Below are 19,181 nucleotides of genomic sequence, written 5' to 3'. Positions count from 1 at the left end.
CGGGGATGTACGCTCGCTATTTGGCACGCTCGTTAGTTAGAGGAGGGGTCGCCTGAGTTTGGGGCGGATTTTTAGCTGCGTACGAAAATACGAGCGAGTGCTTGAATTTAAATATTTTTTTACGTACGCCGAACGTACGTACGCCCACTTGCGAGTGGGTCTGAATCAGGGCCATAACCCCCTAATATATATATTGTAACCATAAGTATTGAAATAAGACTATAATAATTGTAATACTATTATTTCAACTAGTGGTTTGCAACTCTAAAGTTGGGTGCACACTGACAGATATATTGGTTGATCAATTGATCGGCCAATATATCTGCTGCCCGTCGGCCAGTGTGTACCAGCGATATGTCTGTGAACGGCGTCGCTGCACAGCCAATGGACAGATATGTCTGCAGACATATCTGACCATCCGCAGGTGTGTATGGGCAATCTGCAGACCACCAGTACACACAGCGGCAGCCGCGTGGAAGGGGACGAAACACGCCCCTCCGCCCGCCGGTACACGCCCCCGCCCCCCGTCCGCTGGGACCCGCTGCAGCATGCAGATGATGGTTGTTCAGTGTATATGAACGACCATCATCTGCAGTTATATCGCTTAGGTGTGTACCCACCTTAAGTCTCAAGTACTTCCAACAGGTCATCATTTTAAGACTTCTAGAAATAGCCTTATTATTAATGTAACCTTATAATTAATACATGTCAATGCTATGTTACAACAGTATGTGAGGATTATGGCTGTAAGGAATTTATAACTTGATTTATTTTGTTCATGTCATTCACCACCAGCGGTGTATGTTATGCAGTGCTTCGTTTCTGGCCTTTAGCTGTCGCCTTACTGGCTCTAATTAGTTTTTGTAGCATTTTTGCATTCAACAACCCATTTGCATATCTTATGTGTGTGTATTATAATATATTTGTATTTCCTTTAAAAAAATAAAATTGTGTGGAAGGTGCATGTGATTCTCATTTATATGCTTATTTGTTTCCCAGGCGTCACCACTGCCCACATATGCCTACCAAAATTTTTGAAAAATCTTGGAAACCTTGTTCTCTGACTGAATATGTGGAGAAATACCCTCAGTATGATAACATTCAGCCACCACAAAGCATGAAACCAAAGCATGAGTACCAGGGGAACCGTGGGAAGATGGAAGGCATAACAACCTTTAAGTAAGTGTGTTTGGCTACATATGTGTAAGATAGACCAAGGCAAATTTTCAGCAGGAACTCTGGAGCTGATTCAGACCCGCTCCCTAGGATGCGATCGCTTGTAGCTGGCCGATATTTGCAATCTGCGCATGCATATGCATCGATTCGTAATGCGCGTGCGTGAACCACTGCGAAAGATCGGAAAGCGATCGCTCGCCCAGCATAGACAGCCCAGCTGAATGAGTGACAGGAGAGGCCGTTTGTGGCTGGTAACAGGGGCAGGCCACTGGAAAGTGGAGGTACGAACGCAGGCATGCCTGAGTGTCCCAACGCCGTTTCAGAGTCGTGCATAATTAACAGGCAGCGTCATTGTACAGGTCACCTGGTTGTATTTCACACTGAAGTGATCGCAGTGCTTGCGGCAAGGTATAGTCAACCTCAAGCACTGCAAGCACATCTGATTGTGCTCGATGTACCAATGTTTTCATTCTTTTTCTATAGCTCCTCCCACAGTTCCTGAACCTATTTTAATAAAAAAAAATAGCCCTGTGTAAGATGAACACATATCGCGCCTACAGCCGTTACTCACTTAACTCCTCTTCCCAAACTGAGCATGGGTGAATGGGTGCCGTGCACGCTTGCCACTGGTGCAAGCCATAAGTTCATAATGGTTTTTAATATCCAGCACTTAATAAATCATAATACAGATTAGTTTGAACTGAGTTGCAGTTCACAATGTAATAATCAGCAATCAATCATTCACTTTAAAAATATCTATCTCAAGTCATATTGTTTAGAGTGCAGATATATAATATAATACACCATTCCACTTATAATACTTGCCAACCCTAAAACGTACCGATATTTTGCCATATATATCTATGTAATACACACATCAATGGTAAATCTTCACCAAGTTAATCAGTATCTGTATAATTGGTGTATTCTGACATCACAATGTACCAATTATTTTTTAAAAAGAGGATTCACTGAACATTTTCCGATGTGAATGATCTCTTGAAGTAGGGATGGCTATCAACCATCAATGATTGGTAACTGTAGATGCTTGACAACGAAGGTTAAAAAACATCGACCATCTACAGTTAACACTTCGATGGCCATCCCCAGGGGCGGATTGGGATGGAAAACCAGCCCGGGAAATTTTTGGAAGCAGCCCTGATGGGGGCGGGCTCTGTTAAAGCGGCGGAGTCTGTTGAGGGAATAGAATACGCCCTCCTTATAGGGCCTGATTCTAAATTGGATGCAGTTGCAGCTACTACTAACCCCTTGCATGGTGCACAGCCGTGCATCCAAATGTGCAAGGGCTGAGACACCCACTTTGGTCTTTAGACATTACCATCAGATGCGTCATCTGCTAGGTGCAGATTATCCATCAAGTATGGCCTCCAACGTGTGTGATTCAGCATCTCTCAACGCACCTACTTTCAGCAACACTCCTGTATCACTCCGATAATACACCTATCATCGTAGTGATATTATATATATATATACACACATAGTATATAGCAAGTGAATGGGTGGCACTTTAGCTGTGTGTATATATATATATCAATATATATATATATATATATATATATATATTCAGGCAGGCAGACATATGTTAGGTTAGGTATAAAAAAAATTGTTTACTTACTGACTGTCACAGTCACAGGCTGTCGGTGTGCAGGTTGCTGCTGTGCCGTCTGTGTACTCTGTATGCCAGCTGCTTGTTGTTGGAGACAGTGCCAGTGTGCCATGCATGGTACAGAGATGATCCTGGAGGCACTGAGGCAGACCACAGACAGAATGGAGGTGGAGCCGTCAGTAGTGACTGGCAGGCTCCGCAAAGGCTTATGGGAGAGCTGCAGCGGCTGGGCATGTGCAACAGCTCCCCCATTGGCCATTTTTGTGTAGGTCTGTAGGCTTAACACTGAGCTCCGATCGCGGCAGCTGGGTCGGTAGTGGGGTGACTGAGGGAAGGTCTATGGGCAATAAACTTGTGGCGGCCCCTATATATATATATATATATATATATTTCTTTTATTATTATTTTTTTTGCTATATATATATATATATATATATATATATATACATACTCACATGCAGTATATATACATGTGTATATATACTGTAGCTATTTTTTTTCTTTTTTAAATCTCAGGCAATTACACCTTGACAGTATAATATATATATATATATATATATACATATACATATATATATATATATATATATATATACACAGTATATATATATATATATACACACAGTAAGTATATATATATATATATATATATATATACACACAGTATATATATATATATATATATACACACAGTATATATATATATATATATAAGCCCCCACACCTTGCCCGGACGCTTACTATAAAAATCCGGAGGACAGCGTTTAGCTGTGTCAGCTTCGGTCCTTGGTCTCCTCCTCGGCGGCTCAGCTGTTATTACCTATTACCGCGGCCGCTGAAGATCTGTCACAGTACCAGTCTCGCGAGATTTGACTCCTCTCGCGAGACTGGGACTGTGACAAGGTGCGGTAATAGGTAATAACAGCTGAGCCGCCGAGGAGGAGACCAAGGACCGGAGCTGACACAGCTAAACGCTGTCCTCCGGATTTTTATAGTAAGCTTCGGGGAAAGGGTGTGGGGGCCTCGGAGTTGCCGTCACGCCTATTGTCCAGCCCTGGCTGCCCGGTCGCGGCAGCTGGGTCAGCACTGGGTGGTAAGGGAAGGTTAGCTGCCGGCCCTTAAAATATATAAAAAGAGACCAGCCCAGCGGGAACCAGCCCGGCGTCCCGGCGGCCCAAACCGCCCCTGGCCATCCCTATCTTAAAGTCCTTCCTCCTTTCTGGTCATGGCCACAGCAACTCCCGCTTTGGGACACAAACCGGAAGCTGTCTGCTGTGGCTGCCAGGCACTTTTGGGTGCCCTTAGCCGGGGCCGGGGAACACGCTTTTACACTGCCTGTGGCGGCTGTAGATCTTGTAAGGTGCGGCCTCTGTGTCTGCATGCCATCCTTTCACCTGCTCTAAAGTCTCAAGGCCTGTCTATTTGTCTGTCCCGTCATTCAGCAGGCAGAGGCGCCCATCCCCCTCCCTTCCAGTCAATGATACAGGATGCCCCGTCCAGAGCCGTAACTAGACTTTTTGGTGCCCTGTGCCAGAAAGAGCATTGGGGCCCCCCAATCAAATTGGGACATACGACGTGTACACGAAAAAGGGCCATGGCCTCATGGGGAAGGGCCATGGAAGAGATAGGGGTAGCCAGAAGCTGCTGGGGATAAAAGAAGAGGAAGCTACAAGTCAGAATGATTATAAATAGAAATTTGACAGGCCCAAACAGCGCCCTCTGCCCTGCGGTGCCCTGTGCCATGGCACTGGTCGCACTACCCTAGTTAAGGCCCTGGCCTCGCCTTCCAGACTACATATATCCTGGTGCTGTTAGCTGGGAGCAGCAGCGTAGATAGACCGCACTGACCTCTGCCCACCTCTCACCCCATATCAACACTGTCCCCACCCCAGCTATTACCCATCACTGCACTGTCCACTCCCCAGCTCCTACCCCACATCAGCACTGTCTCCACCCCAGCTGTCACCCCATCTCAGCACTGTGCCCTGCCTAGCTCCCACGCATTCTCAGCACTGTCCCCTCCTCAACTGTCACCCTATCAGCAATTTCCCCTCCCCAGCTGTCACACTATCTCGGCACCGTTTCCACCCCAGCTGTCACCCTATGCTGGTCCCAGGGACATACACTACCTCTGGCTCCAGAGACATACACTTCCCACCCTAACCCCCACACCAAGAGACATACACTCCCCAACCTACCCCCTGGCCCCAGAGATATACACTCAACAACCTACCCTTGGCCCCAAAGACAGACAGTAAACCCCCCAGCCCAGGTACATACACTACCTGCCCGACCCCAGGGACATACAGATGTGTCCACATACATCTAGCCTCCTTGCGCGTTAGACAGCCCTTCTAGATCTGCCATGCCGTGGTGTGACTCGGTAGTGCAGAGCGTCTTTTTGTGTGACTTTTTACATTCAAATACGGTAGTTTAGGTCTATGGGGCCAAGAGGGGGGATGTAGGTAGTGTACAGATGTGTCCACATACATGTACATATCCTCCGTGCATGAGCGCTGTGTGACTTGGTAGCGCCAAGCGTCTTTTCGTGAGTCTTTATCCCTTCAAATGCATTATTCACATTGCGATGCGAATAGGATGCACAAGTAACTTCTGCTGATTGAAATGATATGCAGCATGCCTATATTCTACGTGCAACTGCAGGTGTATCTGCATGAGAAATGCTACGTTACAGTGTCAAAGCCGCTGACACTGTTACGTAGCATTTCACATGCAGATACACCCGCAGTCACACACTACCCCAGTGACATAAATACCCTCCCTACCCCATGGTCCCCATGACATAAAGTACACCCAAGATATACACTAACCACTCTAAACCCCCTGCCTTTGGAACACACCCTAGCCCCCATTTCCTACACCAGCCCAAGGGACATACACTACCTGCCCCCCCCCCAGCTAATGGTGTACCTAGGGGGGGTTGAGCAAGGCATGTGCCCTGGGCGCCATCGGAACTGTGGTCCAGGACAGTGATTTCAACTCAGTGTAGTGCGTGCGGTCCGCACTACACAGTAACAAACATACCGGCGGTGTGTTTGTTTTAGCAGCCAATGAGAGTCAGACAGACTGTATAAGGGGCACTACTGGGGGCACTGCATAGTGGGACCACTACTGGGAGCACTGTATAAGGAGCACTGCATAGGGGGGACCACTACTGGGAGCACTGTATAAGGGGCACTACTGGGAGCACTGCATATGGGGGACCACTACTGGGGGCACTGTATAAATGGCACTACTGGGGGCATTGTATAAGTGGCACTACTGGGGGCACTGCATAAGGGGCACTGTATAAGGGTTAAATACTGGGGGCACTGTACATGGGTGTACTACTGGGGGCACTGTATTAGGGGTACTACAGGTAGCACTGAACAAGGGGCGCTACAGGGGCACTGAATAAGGGGCACTACTGCGAGCACTGTATAAGGGGCACTACTGGGGCACTGCATAAGTGGACATTGCATAAGTGGTACTACTGCAGGGGGCATTGCAAGAGGCCATGCCCACTCTTCGACACACACCTTAGGCACGTGCACATACTTGGGGGGCTCCTTTTTTAACTTGCCCTGGGCTCCAAATACCCTACTTATGCCACTTCCCACAGCCCAACATAAATCACCCACCCAATTCCCTGAGCCTTGAGACAGTAGTGCTGCCCTTCCTGTACACATGCTGAATCTTAGCCCCATATGCTGGCTATGCCCAGTCCCCAGACACATTACTGTACTTGAGGATGGGGCACCATAGCATGTGCCTGCTTGGGGATCTGCAGCTCCTCGCTATGCCTCTATGGGCCACCCGAAAGCCCGCCATATCCTCTCTATGACAGTTGCACGCAAGGCAATTGGGTATGGCCCGATTCATCTTACTGCACCTGTGTTGGTACTGTTGCCAGCCTGAGCACCACTAAATAGCCGAACACACAACGCTCTCAGGGACGGGAAGCCAAGCATGTCAGCAAGTACTGCAGACAGGTCAGTCTACTGTGGAAGGCTGGGGCAATTATGTATGTTTTATTGTTTTCTGTAGGGGCTAATGTGTTTTATTGTTTTCTGTAGGAGCCAGTGTGTTTATTTGCTTTTTGTGGGGACCATTGTTTTTTCTTTTTTTATTGTGCGATGTTATTCATCTGCGCATGCGTCCCAATGGTGTCTGTACAGAGTCACAGTACAGATTCAGATGCACGCACCAAATAGAGTAGTGTATTAGAAATGTGTTGGGCGTTCCTAGGCAGTTACTGGAGGTTGGCTAACCAGATGCAGATGTAGCATAGTATGGGCGTGTTATAGGAGTGACTTGGGCGTGACGATTAAAGTGTTTGCGTACAGAGATGCCGAATTGCTTACATTAGAGGTCATGCACAGACTGATGATCTGCACCTAGCATAGGGCTGGTGAAAGTTTCAATGGTGCGACCGATAGTGGCGTCTAAAGATGCACAAAGCATGATTGCCGTGTCATTAGACACTGAAAGTGGATGTCTCAGTTCTAGCACATACAGACTAGGGATGAGCGGGTTCGGATTTCAGAAATTCCCGACCCCCCCCCCCCCCCCCCGATCCGAGTCATATCCGAGTCAGGCTTGACTTTTCCCGCCTGTCTCGGAAATCGAGGTAAAACGTCATCATCCCACCATTTCTCACTCCGGCTGTGGACAGTGAAGAGGGAGGGTGGGAGCTAGGTATGGCTGGGCTGTGTTGTGCTGCTGTTGTCCATAGGAGCTGGCTGGGCTGTGTTGTGCTGCTGTCGTAGGGGCTGGCTGGGCTGTGTTGTGCCCTCAGTTGTCCATAGGGGCTGTGTCCACTCCAAAGTCTGTAGGGGCTGGCTGGACTGTGTTGTGCAGTGTCCCATAAAGGCTGTAGTCCTAGAGGGGTGCTGTAGTGTTGTCCAGGGGGTGATCTCTGCATCAGGGGTGCTCCACCAAAGTGCACTCCAAAAAAAATGATTTTTTTTTTTCCTGCGTTTGTGAATTGTGTGCGACAAAGTAGCACCAAGCGTGCGCCTGTGTTATAAGTAAAGGGCCGGCTGGCTTGACCGTTAAAGGGTGCTGTAACCCCCAAAGTGGACTCCAAAAAAAAAAAAAAAAAAAAATTTTTTGTGTTTGTGAATTGTGTGCACTGTGGCTGCACGTGCATCAACAAAGGAGCAGCGCCAAGTGTCCCATAAGTAAAGGGTCGGCTGGCTCATCTCTTAAAGGGTGGTGTAAGCCCCCAAAGTGCACTCCAACAAAAATAAAAAATTATTTTCTGTGTTTGTGAATTGTATGCGCTGTAGCCGCACGTCCATCAACAAAGGAGCAGCGCCAAGCGTGCGCCTGTGTCATAAGTAAAGGGCCGGTTGGCTCATCCGTTAAAGGGTGCTGTAATCCCCAAAGTGCACTCCAAAAAATATTTTTTTTTTCTGTGTTTGTGAATTGTGTGAATTGGAACACAATTCACACAATTGTGCATCCTCAAAGCAGCAGCGCCAAGCGTGCGTCTGTCTGTTAAAGGGTAGTGTAACCCCCAAAGTGCACTCCAACAAAAACAAAACATTTTCTTCTGTGTTTGTGAATTGTGTGCACTGTACGTGCATCCTCAAAGCAGTAGCGACAAGCGTGCGTCGGTCTGTTAAAGGGTGGTGTAACTACCAAAGTGCACTCCCAACAAAAATAAAACATTTCCTTCTGTGTTTGTGAATTGTGTGCACTGTACGTGCATCCTAAAAGCAGCAGCGCCAAGCATGCGTCTGTCTGTTAAAGGGTGGTGTAACCCCAAAAGTGCACTCCAACAAAAATAAAACATTTTCTTCTGTGTTTGTGAATTGTGTGCACTGTACGTGCATCAACAGAGGAGCAGCGCCAAGTGTGCGCCTGTGTCCCATAAGTCTGTTAAAGGGTGGTGTAACCCCCAAAGTGCGCTCCACAAAAAATAAACAATTCTTTTTTTTCTGTGTTTGTGTGTGAAATGTATGCGCAGTAGCCGCACGTGCATCAACACAGCAGCAGCGCCAAGCGTGCGCCTGCGTCATAAGTCAGGGGCCGGTTTGGGCATCTGGTCCAGACTGAAAGACGTGCCAACAATTTCTGACATGTCTACTGTCACTGCATATGATACTGTCACCACTGACAGAATGGTGGAGGATTACATTGGTGACAGCATCCAAGTAGGAATGTCAGACAGTCCGTACCTGTACTGGCAGGAAAAAGAGGCAATTTGGAGGCCCCTGTACAAACTGGCTCTAATTTACCTGAGTTGCCCCCCCTCCAGTGTGTACTCCGAAAGAGTGTTTAGTGCAGCTGGGAACCTTGTCAGCGAAAGGTTGCTTCCACAAAATGTGGAGAAGGTGATATTCATAAAAATGAATTATCAACTCTTCCAGGGAGACCAGCCTCCAGAACGTACAGAGGGACCTGTGGTGGTGGATTCCAGTGGGGACGAATTAATACTCTGTGAGGATGAGGATGTACACAACACTGAAGAGGGTGAAGAATCGGTGGATGAGGAGTATGAGGACGACATCTTGCCTCCGTAGAGCCAGTTTGTGCAGGGACAGATTAATTGCCAGCTTGTTTTGTGGGGGCCCAAACGAACCAATCATTTCAGCCACAGTCGTGTGGCAGACCCTGGCGCTGAAATGATTGGTTTGTTAAAGTGTGCTTGTCCTGTTTATACAACATAAGGGTGGGTGGGCCCAAGGACAATTCCATCTTGCACCTCTTTTTTTTATTTGCATTATGTACTGTTTGGGGCCTAGTTTTTCAAACTGCCATCCTGTCTGCCACTGCAGTGCCACTCCTAGATGGGCCACGTGTTTGTGCTCCCCACTTGTGTCGCTTAAGCATAGTCATCCAGCTACCTCGGTGCAACCTTTTGGACATAAAAACACTATTGTGAGGTGTGAGGTGTTCAGAATAGACTGGAAATGAGTGGAAATTAAGGTCATTGAGGTTAATAATAGCATAGGAGCAGAAAAACCCACAAATTCTATGATTTTAGATGTTTTTATGCTTTTTTTAAAAATAATACAGATCCAAAACACAAAACCCAGAACCCAAAAAACGGAAGGGTGGTTTTGGCAAAACCAATCCAGATCCAAAACACGAAGAAAGATCCAGATCCAAAAGCAAAACACGAAAAGTGGCCGGTGCACACCCCTAATACAGATGCACGAATGTACACCAGGAAAGGGCATTTTAGCGGCATTAGCATAAAGTCGCAGGCACAACTGCAGCAAAAGACGCAAGGAAAGCCGCAACTGCGATCCCATCCCCCTCGATAGACCCTGCCCCCATTAGGGCTGCTTCCGCATATTTCCCAGGTTGGTTTTCCATCCCAATCCGCCCCTGTTCCTAGTGGTAGCATCGGCCCAACTATTACAAAGCTTACATAAAACTTCAACATCATTTCAACAAAATACAAAACCAAAAATAAAGAGTTGTCTCCCGGGCTTTAAAGTGTGCATAGGGAAGCTAGTGAGATGTGAGATCCCAGGCTGCTATCACTTCACTATCCAGCACACCAGTAGATAGGTAGAAGCAACTGCAATATATGCATATTTTTCCACTAGAAGAGATCAGATAATTCACAGCATGTCTATTACCTGCAGACAGTGGCAACTTAAGCTGGGTACACACTAGACAATCTTTAAAACAATTTTTCGTTTTCCGACGGATTGGAACAACAAGACAGACAGTAACCCCCCAGCACAGTTACATACACTACCCGCCCGACCCAGGGACATACAGATGTGTCCACATAAATCTAGCCTCCTTGCGCGCTAGACACCGCTGTCACTCATCTCACCACCGGCAGTGCACTGGTCATGCCAGAGCTTGGTATCCTCTCCCCGCCGCATACACCCGTGCTGCCTGTCAGCGCTGAATCACCCCCATGTTCTGCTTACTCATACCCTTAGCTCCTCTTTCTTTCTTTCAGAGATGAGAAGCATGGCTATTAGTCACACTTCACTACAGTGGTGCCCACTTGTCTATTGCCCAGCTTCACTGACAATTTTGTTTTTGTGTGTTCTCACTGGAGCTCTGAACAACCTTGTAGCCAGTGAGATGGCTCAGTCGTCCAGGGGTGCTGCTGCGACGCGCGCGCAGCTCCTCCCAGGCAGCTTCCATGGGCCTTTCAGTGCTCAGTGACTCATTATCACTGCACTGCACTCCTCTCGGGTCTGGACATCTGTAGGTAAGGCAACTGTAACATTTTAAGTAAGCTGTATCTGGCTGTGTGTCATGCATGTTGTAGGAGGGAAGGTGTAGGTGTGTGTGTGTGTGTATGTGTGTGTTAGGAAGTGAGTAATTGGTGTGTAGGGAGGGGGTGGACTTTCAGTATAAGATGCTGCACTTTTAGACAATGTTATTTATTCTATTTTTATACACAATCAACCTGGCACCCACCGGCAAAGGGTGCCGGGGATAGCCTCAGACTATCAGCCTAGGTCTGGGGTGCCCTGGAGAGGGGGAACCCTTTTATTGGGGGTCCCCACCTCCCTTGGGATCGCCCTTCCTGGGCTGACTAGCGATCAGGTATAATGTTTTGACCCGGGGACCCGGTGAAAGGCTACCCCGGCTGTGGCATTACACCCCCACTAGAAAGAGTACGGTGCTGGTTTTGGAAAATATAGGTGACCCTTACTCATTTTGTCCCCTCTGTTCCCAAAACCAGGACTGACTCACTGAGCCTGGTACTGGTTGTTGAAAATAAGGGGGAACCCTACAACTTTTTCCCCCCGTATGTTCACAACCAGGACCGGCTCAGAAAAGCCCTGTGCTGGTTGAGCATTTAGGGGGTGGACCCCACGTCAGTTTTTTTGGGGGGATTTTACACTTTTTATAGGTTCACAGAGAAACATTTCTGTGCAACTGGTACCTGCTCATGCTAAAATTGTCAGCATGAAACAGGTCTATTATTTTGGGGATTTTAAGTTCGATTTTGTGTTCGATTTTGTGTTCAATTTGGACATGGGCATCCAAAATCGAACCACATCGAATTCGATTTAGAAAAGGCTTACAAAATCAAACTTTTGTAAATGTGTGATTTTTACAGTGATTTCTACATTCGATTTGATTTGATTTCAAGTGAGCTAAATCGAAAATAAAATCGAATGCAAAATCGAACTTTCTTTATCCCCAAAATGTACAGTGCTAATTTGTTGGCGCTTTACAAATAAAAGATGATAATATTTTTTACTTTATGAAAAGAATCTGACTATCAATATGTTTACAAGATATTTTCTATATGCACTATATAATACACATTACTCGATATACATGTTGTGGGTATATATGTTTCTTCTGCTTGCTAGTTTAGATTTATGCAACATTTGCCTATAAAATGTATATATGCTTAATATTATTGAAAGTGTCACTTATATTTATGTAAAGGCTTTAGTGTAGCGTACGTTACCAGGTAGAGTGGTATTGGGTTAATGGTTACCGGAGGGAAGGCCAATGTGATCATAAACCACTCTTGCATCACATTGACAATAATTAGGCATTGTTTTGCTTCTCCATTTACAACTTGCTTTTCTGTGACTATATATTTATATGTTTTAGGTCAGATTACATCCCGTATGAGGTAACCAACATCCCAGTACGTCCTCACCAAGAGTATCAGCCGAAGCCCGGTCAGATTGACCTCGGAACAACCTATAATCAGGATTTTAACCCTTATAAAATAGAACTGGTAGCACCAGCACGACCAGTGGAAAAGAGACAGATGAATGTGGGGAAGTTTGACACAAATCCTACATATAAAGGTAAGTACACAGTCCTGGAGCATTGTGACATGACAGGCTCTATGTAACTTGTCATAGCCGCTTGTCAGTGTGTGGTTCCAGCTGTGTGGGTGGGTGTTATGTAGCCTCTTTGTAGGTCTAAGTTGGTCTTCAAGAACCTAATGGGGCTGATTCTGAGCCTCACACAAAGTGGCTATATATGCGGGCAGCCATGGCAATCAGATTTACTACCTAATGCTGCTGCCAGATTCTGCTCAGCAAATGCGGGGAGTCCATGTGCCAGATTAAGGCTTTTGGGTACCCCGGGGCAACTAAGTTGTGGGGGCTTCCTCCAATAAAATTTAAACCCTGCCTCACAGTGCCCCTGCAACATGGTGTCCCCTCATCATGCCTGTGCCCCCTTATATGCCACACCATGCTCTCCACCAATATGCCCTACAATGCCCCCTGCAGGATATACACAGCTTCCCCCCCCCCCCATGCCCCTGAGTACTCACCTCCCATGGTTGGCTCATGCTGAATGCTTTTGGCTCTGTGTTCTGCATGAGTGCGTGCACGGTGCATACAGGGCAGAGCGACTCCCCTCATCAGCCTCGTGGACGTGATGTGTCAGGTGGCGGTTATGAGGGTACCGGTAACAGGTGCTTCTGGGCACTTGTTCTTGGCAATTGAAGGTTCACACTGACTCCTTGGTGGCGGCCCCCTATAATCCAGCCCTGGCAAGCAAGAAACCACTGCCATCCATTGATTTAACGTCAACCGCCATCATTAGTATCAGCAATTGCACCATCCCCATGCTAGGTGCAAGAGGTTCATCAGACACAGGCTTCTCTTCTTTGTACATAAGATCAGAACCGCATGTAGCTTTAGATACACGCCCATGACACTTCCTCTATTCAGAACAGTTCCGTACAATCACATTGTTGCTGCCCAGTTCTTTTCCCGAAATGCCAAATTTCAAGGAAAGACAGATCCTACTAAGCTTCGCCTGGTTCAGAATAGGACTGACATAAGTGAAGATGCGTATTTGCATCTGCACATGGCCTCTATGCAAACACTCTCCATTTGCATCCATACACTGAGATCAGCCCCAATGAGAGCAAGAACCTAATGAGGAGCTTTATGTTCCTCTCAGACCAATCCATCAGCTGCCCGAGCATTGTCTTGTAACCATCTCTCCTTGGCTATGTCTTTAGATTATGGTAATTTAGGAAATACATATTTTGAAAGAGTCTAACTTCACTAATTAATTAATCTCCCAGAACAAATTAAAACAAGGTTGCCAAGGCAATATATTATAATATGTTCTGACCAATAAAATATTATATGCTACCAATATTACATTATTTGTCCTAAGAAAGGAATCACATATATTAAACCATATTAATGTTCCATATAAATATTTTTTCATGACAACTCCCAGCCAGTAAACAAAGACATTGGAGAAGTGATGTAAATAAACTTAGTTGATTAGAGAACCACATACATAATAATGTGCTGTTAAACACAAAATGTACATATTCAGTTATGTATTTTAAATTACGCTGTCCGTCATCAGCTCTATTGAAAAGCAAAGTATTACCTCTGAACTCCGTTATAGACAGCTGGGGGTATATTTAGTAAAGTGCAGGTTTATAGAAGAGGAGATGTTTCCCATGGCAACCAATAAGATTCTACTTATCGGTACCTTCTAGAAGATAATAGCTAGAATTGCATTGGTTACTATGGGCAACACCTCCACTTCTATAAACTTCTAGAAACCCACACTTTAGTAAATATACCACCTGGAGTCTATTTCCACAGTCCTAACGAGATATGATCAGGTCAAATAGCTGAAACTACAATAATTTGAGTTGCTGTGAAATCATTGGTTCTGCCCCTGTCTATGAATCCACCAACCACCAAACCACTCAGTGAAAGCATTCAGTTTACCCGTTTAATTAGAAAGTCTGCCTCTGTAACATGGTAGCATGCTGCGTAGAGGGGAAAGAGAGAATGGTGGACATTTTTAGTTAAGTATAAACACTCCAGTTATTTAAGTTATATCTTTCAGCTCAGGCTTATACAGTATTTTATTTATGGAACGTTTTGTGTTTGATCTTTTTTTTTTCAAGATGACTATAGACCATGGGACATCAATAAAAGAGAACTTGCTAAACAGGAGCATAATTACCAACCTCCAACTGTGAAGTTTGGAAATTCAACTACATTCCAGGATGATTTTTTCCCAAAAGAAATTATGCCAAGAGAGAGTTTCAAACCCCCTAGTTTAGCGAAACGCACTGGTGTCCCTTTTGATGGCACAACAAGCCATCGTGTTTCTTACGTCCCGTATGACTTAGAACCAAGGTTTGCAAGACAGAAACAAGAATATAAGCCCAGCAGCCAACCATTTGATGGTATCACTACCCACCATCTCAATTTTAAAGGTGCACTCGGGGAAAAAACAAAAAGCTTCAAACCTGAACATGGCAAAGTTGGAAGCGATGCTCGCTTTGAAGGCAACACTGAATTCCGTGATAGCTTTCAGCCATGGGAGGTTTCTCCCCATCATGTTCAAAAATCTCAAGAGTACAATCCACCTACTACTCACATGGAGGTAGACACCACAACTCATCTAGATTATGTACCACACCAGCTGAATTATGTTGCCCCAATTCGTCCCGTCTCCCATGGAAGAAGAAGCAATGTGCCATTCAAAGGAAATTCTACAATGAAAGAAGATTTTCGAGCCTGGGAGGGCAGGCGCCAAGAAATTATTAAGAAGGATCATCAGATTCCAAAGCCTGCTGGAAAATTTGATGGGTTGACTACATTCAAATCCCACTATCTTCCTCATGAAATACATCCAACTCAGAGCTATAAGCCTTCAAACATAGCATCACGCAACTCTGCCCCGTTTGAAAGCGGGACATTATACCGCTCAGATTTTACACCCAAGAAGAATGAAATCTGTCCTGCAAATTACCCATCTCCTCCCGGCTATGTCTTTGAGAGTATCAATAGCCGAGGTCACAAAATATTTCAGAAGATTCCTTCTCCGGAAATGAATTTGTTTTCCAACACAAACGAAAACATCCTGGCGAAAGCAATTGCTGTGATATCATAATTCACGTTACACTTTAAAAAAATATACGAAGCTTAAACATATTATGTTGTACTTGCAATTCTTTCCTCTTTTGAAAAAATACTGTTCATTTAATCACTTCAAAACCACACATTGTACAATTATATAGTATTAAATGATTATATTTTCTTAAACTATAGCACAGGTTCTAACTGCAAAAATAAAACAACCACACCAGTTGTAATAATACTATAATTTTGATTTAAAAAAATTACTCCTATTAGTATAAGTGTTAAGGGATTGAAGTACTCTTCTTATTGATTATCAAGGAGATTGTGCTGTTATTCTGTCTTAATATTCAGGTCACCAAGAAGGAAGATACAGAAGTTAGTCTGGGTGACACACTAGTAAGATAATTAACATAACTGTTAATGATTTTGTATTGTAAGGAATAATGTTACTGTGGCAATTGTTAAAACAAAATCATTAGAAAAAAAACATTCTAAAAGTGAAGAAAATAAAGTGTGTTAAAAGAATAATGATCGTGTGTAATCCAATTTCTGGTATTGTATCTTTACAAGTAGTTTTTAAATTCCAGAGAGACAGGCCTATTTACCACAATCTGCATTTAAAATGCGGTTGTGGTGTAATATATTCGCCTAAATTTGCATTGTGAATTTAGGAAACATTATACGAATGTTTTAAAACGCATACGCAGGGACAGAGATTGTGAGAAACCTCTGTCCCTGTGAATTCCTTCCATGCACCTTTCAGGGCATTTTTCGCAAATAATACCCTTGGACTGTGCATGCACAAGCGCAGCCGGCTACACTCTACCCCCTCCTCTCCTCCCCATTCCCCTCAGCTTACATTTACCTCCGTTCAGGTGATCGGTGAGCTCCTCGGTGACCTGGTCTGGCAATAAACTGAGATGCCGGACAGGACTTAACTGCATCTTAGTACATAGCACAGAGCAGATGACCGGGTTGCAGGGGAGCTCACCGATCACCAGCCCCTGGTGCAGGTACAGTAAGTGTAAGTTTTGTTTTAATTATTATAACTTTTCTTTGTAATCAGTCTGTGGTCTATCAAACACACATGACTGATCGCATCAGCCTGTTCTAGGCTCTGCTTTCCCTGTCAGCAGGCAGGGAAGGCTGAGCTGGAGTAGGGGAAACAGGGGAGAACCCTGCATAATGCCATCTCCAGATAGCGTTATTATTGCAGGGCTCCGTCACAGTCTTTTTTTACAATTTCTTATAGTAAATCTGAAACAGATCACATTTCCCATTACTAGTATAGAAAATGCAATCTACTTAGAAACATAGAATTTGACGTCAGAAAAGAACCACTTGGCCCATCTAGTCTGCCCCTTTTCATTTATCCTTTTGGCAACTTTAACCCTATTTACTCCTTTGGTTTCTCTTAAGGATATTCTTATGCTTATCCAAAGCGTGTTTAAATTGTTCCGCCGTCTTAGCTTCAACCACATCTGATGGGAGGCTAATCCGCTTAGCCACTACCTTTTCTGTGAAGTCATTTTTCCTCAAATTCCTCTGAACCTCCCTCCAGTGTCAGTGCATGTCCTCCTGTTCTTGTACATCTCTTCCTTTGAAGAATGTTTCCCTCCTGTCTCTTGTTAACACCCTTCATGTATTTGGAAGTTTCTATCATGTCCCCCTTTCCCTTTTCTGCTCCAAACTATACATATTACGATATTTTAGTCTTTCCTGGTAAGTTCTGTGTTGTAGGCCATGCACCATTTTAGTTGCCCTTCTTTGCACAGTCTCTAATGTATTTATATCCTTCTGGAGTTACTGTATGGCCTCCAGAACTGAACACAGTATTCTAGATGAGGCCGTACCAATGACCTATACAGTGGCATTATTACTTATTTTTTCCTGTTACTGATTCCTCTCCCTATACAACCAAGCATATGACTTGCCTTCCTGAATGTCTTGGTGCATTGCTTGCCTGCCTTCAAGTAATCTGAAATGGCGATTCCTAATTCCCTTTCCTGCACCTTATTGTAGATACTCGCCTGCGCCTCTGATGAGACTTTCCTGGCAAAAGTGGGCGGTCCAAGCAGCCGTAAGAATGCAAACTTAAGGCCTTGGAGTACTTTTTTATACAAAAGTCCTTTGATACAATTAATTTATACTAAAATATTGTGAAAAGGGTGTAAACAAAATCCGTTTTTTCATTATTTTAATTTTAAAAAAATGATAAATAGGCTCACACCACGTGCATTGTAATTGTTATTTATTTAAAATTCATCCCTCCGGGAAATCAGCTGTAATATAAAGTATACTTAAATCACTATGTTAGATAATCATATGTGTTACAGGTGACAAATTTAGTCATCAAACCAATTATTCGCTTATATAAAACAATTAGTAAATGTGCCCCAAATTGTGAATAGATTTTATTCCATGCAACAGTATGACACACTGATATGAATCCAGTCTTTATATATACTTGACAATTAATTCCACTCTGAGGGCCGATGATCGGGAATCTGCGCAAGCGCATGACCCACTCTACGCATGTGCAAAACGGGTCTGCAATCCTGCACAGAGACTGGCAGCAGACTGTCAGTGGGCGGGGAGGGGGAGGCGATGGCCTCCATTTCCCGAAACGGAGGCGTGACGCCGTCATTGGGGTGGAGGGAAGAAGCCAGGATCTCCGTCGGCTGACGGAGATTTCCTGGCTTCTTCCTCTCATCTGCGGCGGCTGGCTGCGGGGCCCCATTGTTCACCATAACCAGCCGATGTTCTGCAGAGTATCCGATGCTGTACTTGAAAACGCAGCTCGGATACGTAATGCAGCAGGAGACGTGATGCCTCCTGTGCATTAGCATATCTGCAAGGATCGCAATTTGCAAAGCTGCCTGCAATTCCGTCTGAAGCTGAATCAGGCCCTGAGAACGGAATGTGGGCCTGATTTATAGATTTACACTAATGCCAACGCTGCTGCCAATTTGTATGCAGTGGCTGTGTGATATTATGCAAATATCACAGCCCCCCGGGATTTGCATTGAGACACCCACTGGCGGCTTCGCAAATCCAAGCAACTGTGTACAAAGACGCAGCATTGGTCACAGGTCAGTCGATAATTGGCCTCATAAGTAACCCTATGGCCGCGGGAACTGAGAAGCCAGAGCCATGGTTACTGTTTACAGGATTGCAGGAGCAGACTGAGACATGCCCAGATAATGGTCGCGACATGCCTGCGTTTGAGTTGCAATCCCCCCATTGCCGCCCACAAGTGGTCCCTGACTGTCAATCACATTAAATCCTCACTGGGAGCGACAACGGTAATGAAACAATGCATGCGAAGTTCGATAATTGCGCGGATCACAATAATCACTGAACAGCCTAAATATCAGCATTGCGTCCATCTCATTAATCAGGCCCTGTGTTTCCATTTAGTATTAAGCTTCTTTGATATGAAGACACACACTTCATACAACGCAAAGGATTAGTTAGATCCCAGAGGCTTTTGTCAGAGTAAACTACTATAAACCATCTTATTCTTAAATCATAAAGAGAAAGAGAAAAATCATGAA

General features: G+C 45.0%; 1 protein-coding gene across 1 annotated transcript in view; it reads left to right on the top strand.

Moving 5' to 3' along the window:
* SAXO2 (stabilizer of axonemal microtubules 2) overlaps positions 1-16,152 on the top strand; it is a 45,896-nt gene extending 29,744 nt beyond the window's left edge. Inside the window, exons 2-4 of the mRNA XM_088472994.1 lie at positions 1,000-1,179; positions 12,365-12,567; positions 14,661-16,152. Coding sequence (XP_088329120.1) covers positions 1,000-1,179; positions 12,365-12,567; positions 14,661-15,655 — 1,378 coding nt within the window. The 3' untranslated portion in view covers positions 15,656-16,152. The remainder of the gene's footprint in view (positions 1-999; positions 1,180-12,364; positions 12,568-14,660) is intronic.
* The last annotated feature ends 3,029 nt before the right edge of the window (positions 16,153-19,181 follow it).

The sequence above is a fragment of the Taudactylus pleione genome, unplaced genomic scaffold (assembly GCF_031769625.1).
Source record: "Taudactylus pleione unplaced genomic scaffold, aTauple2 ptg000129l, whole genome shotgun sequence".
NCBI classification, from domain to species: domain Eukaryota; kingdom Metazoa; phylum Chordata; class Amphibia; order Anura; family Myobatrachidae; genus Taudactylus; species Taudactylus pleione.
The sequence above is the reverse complement of the archived record's forward strand: the minus strand, read 5'-3'. Positions and strand labels throughout refer to the sequence as shown.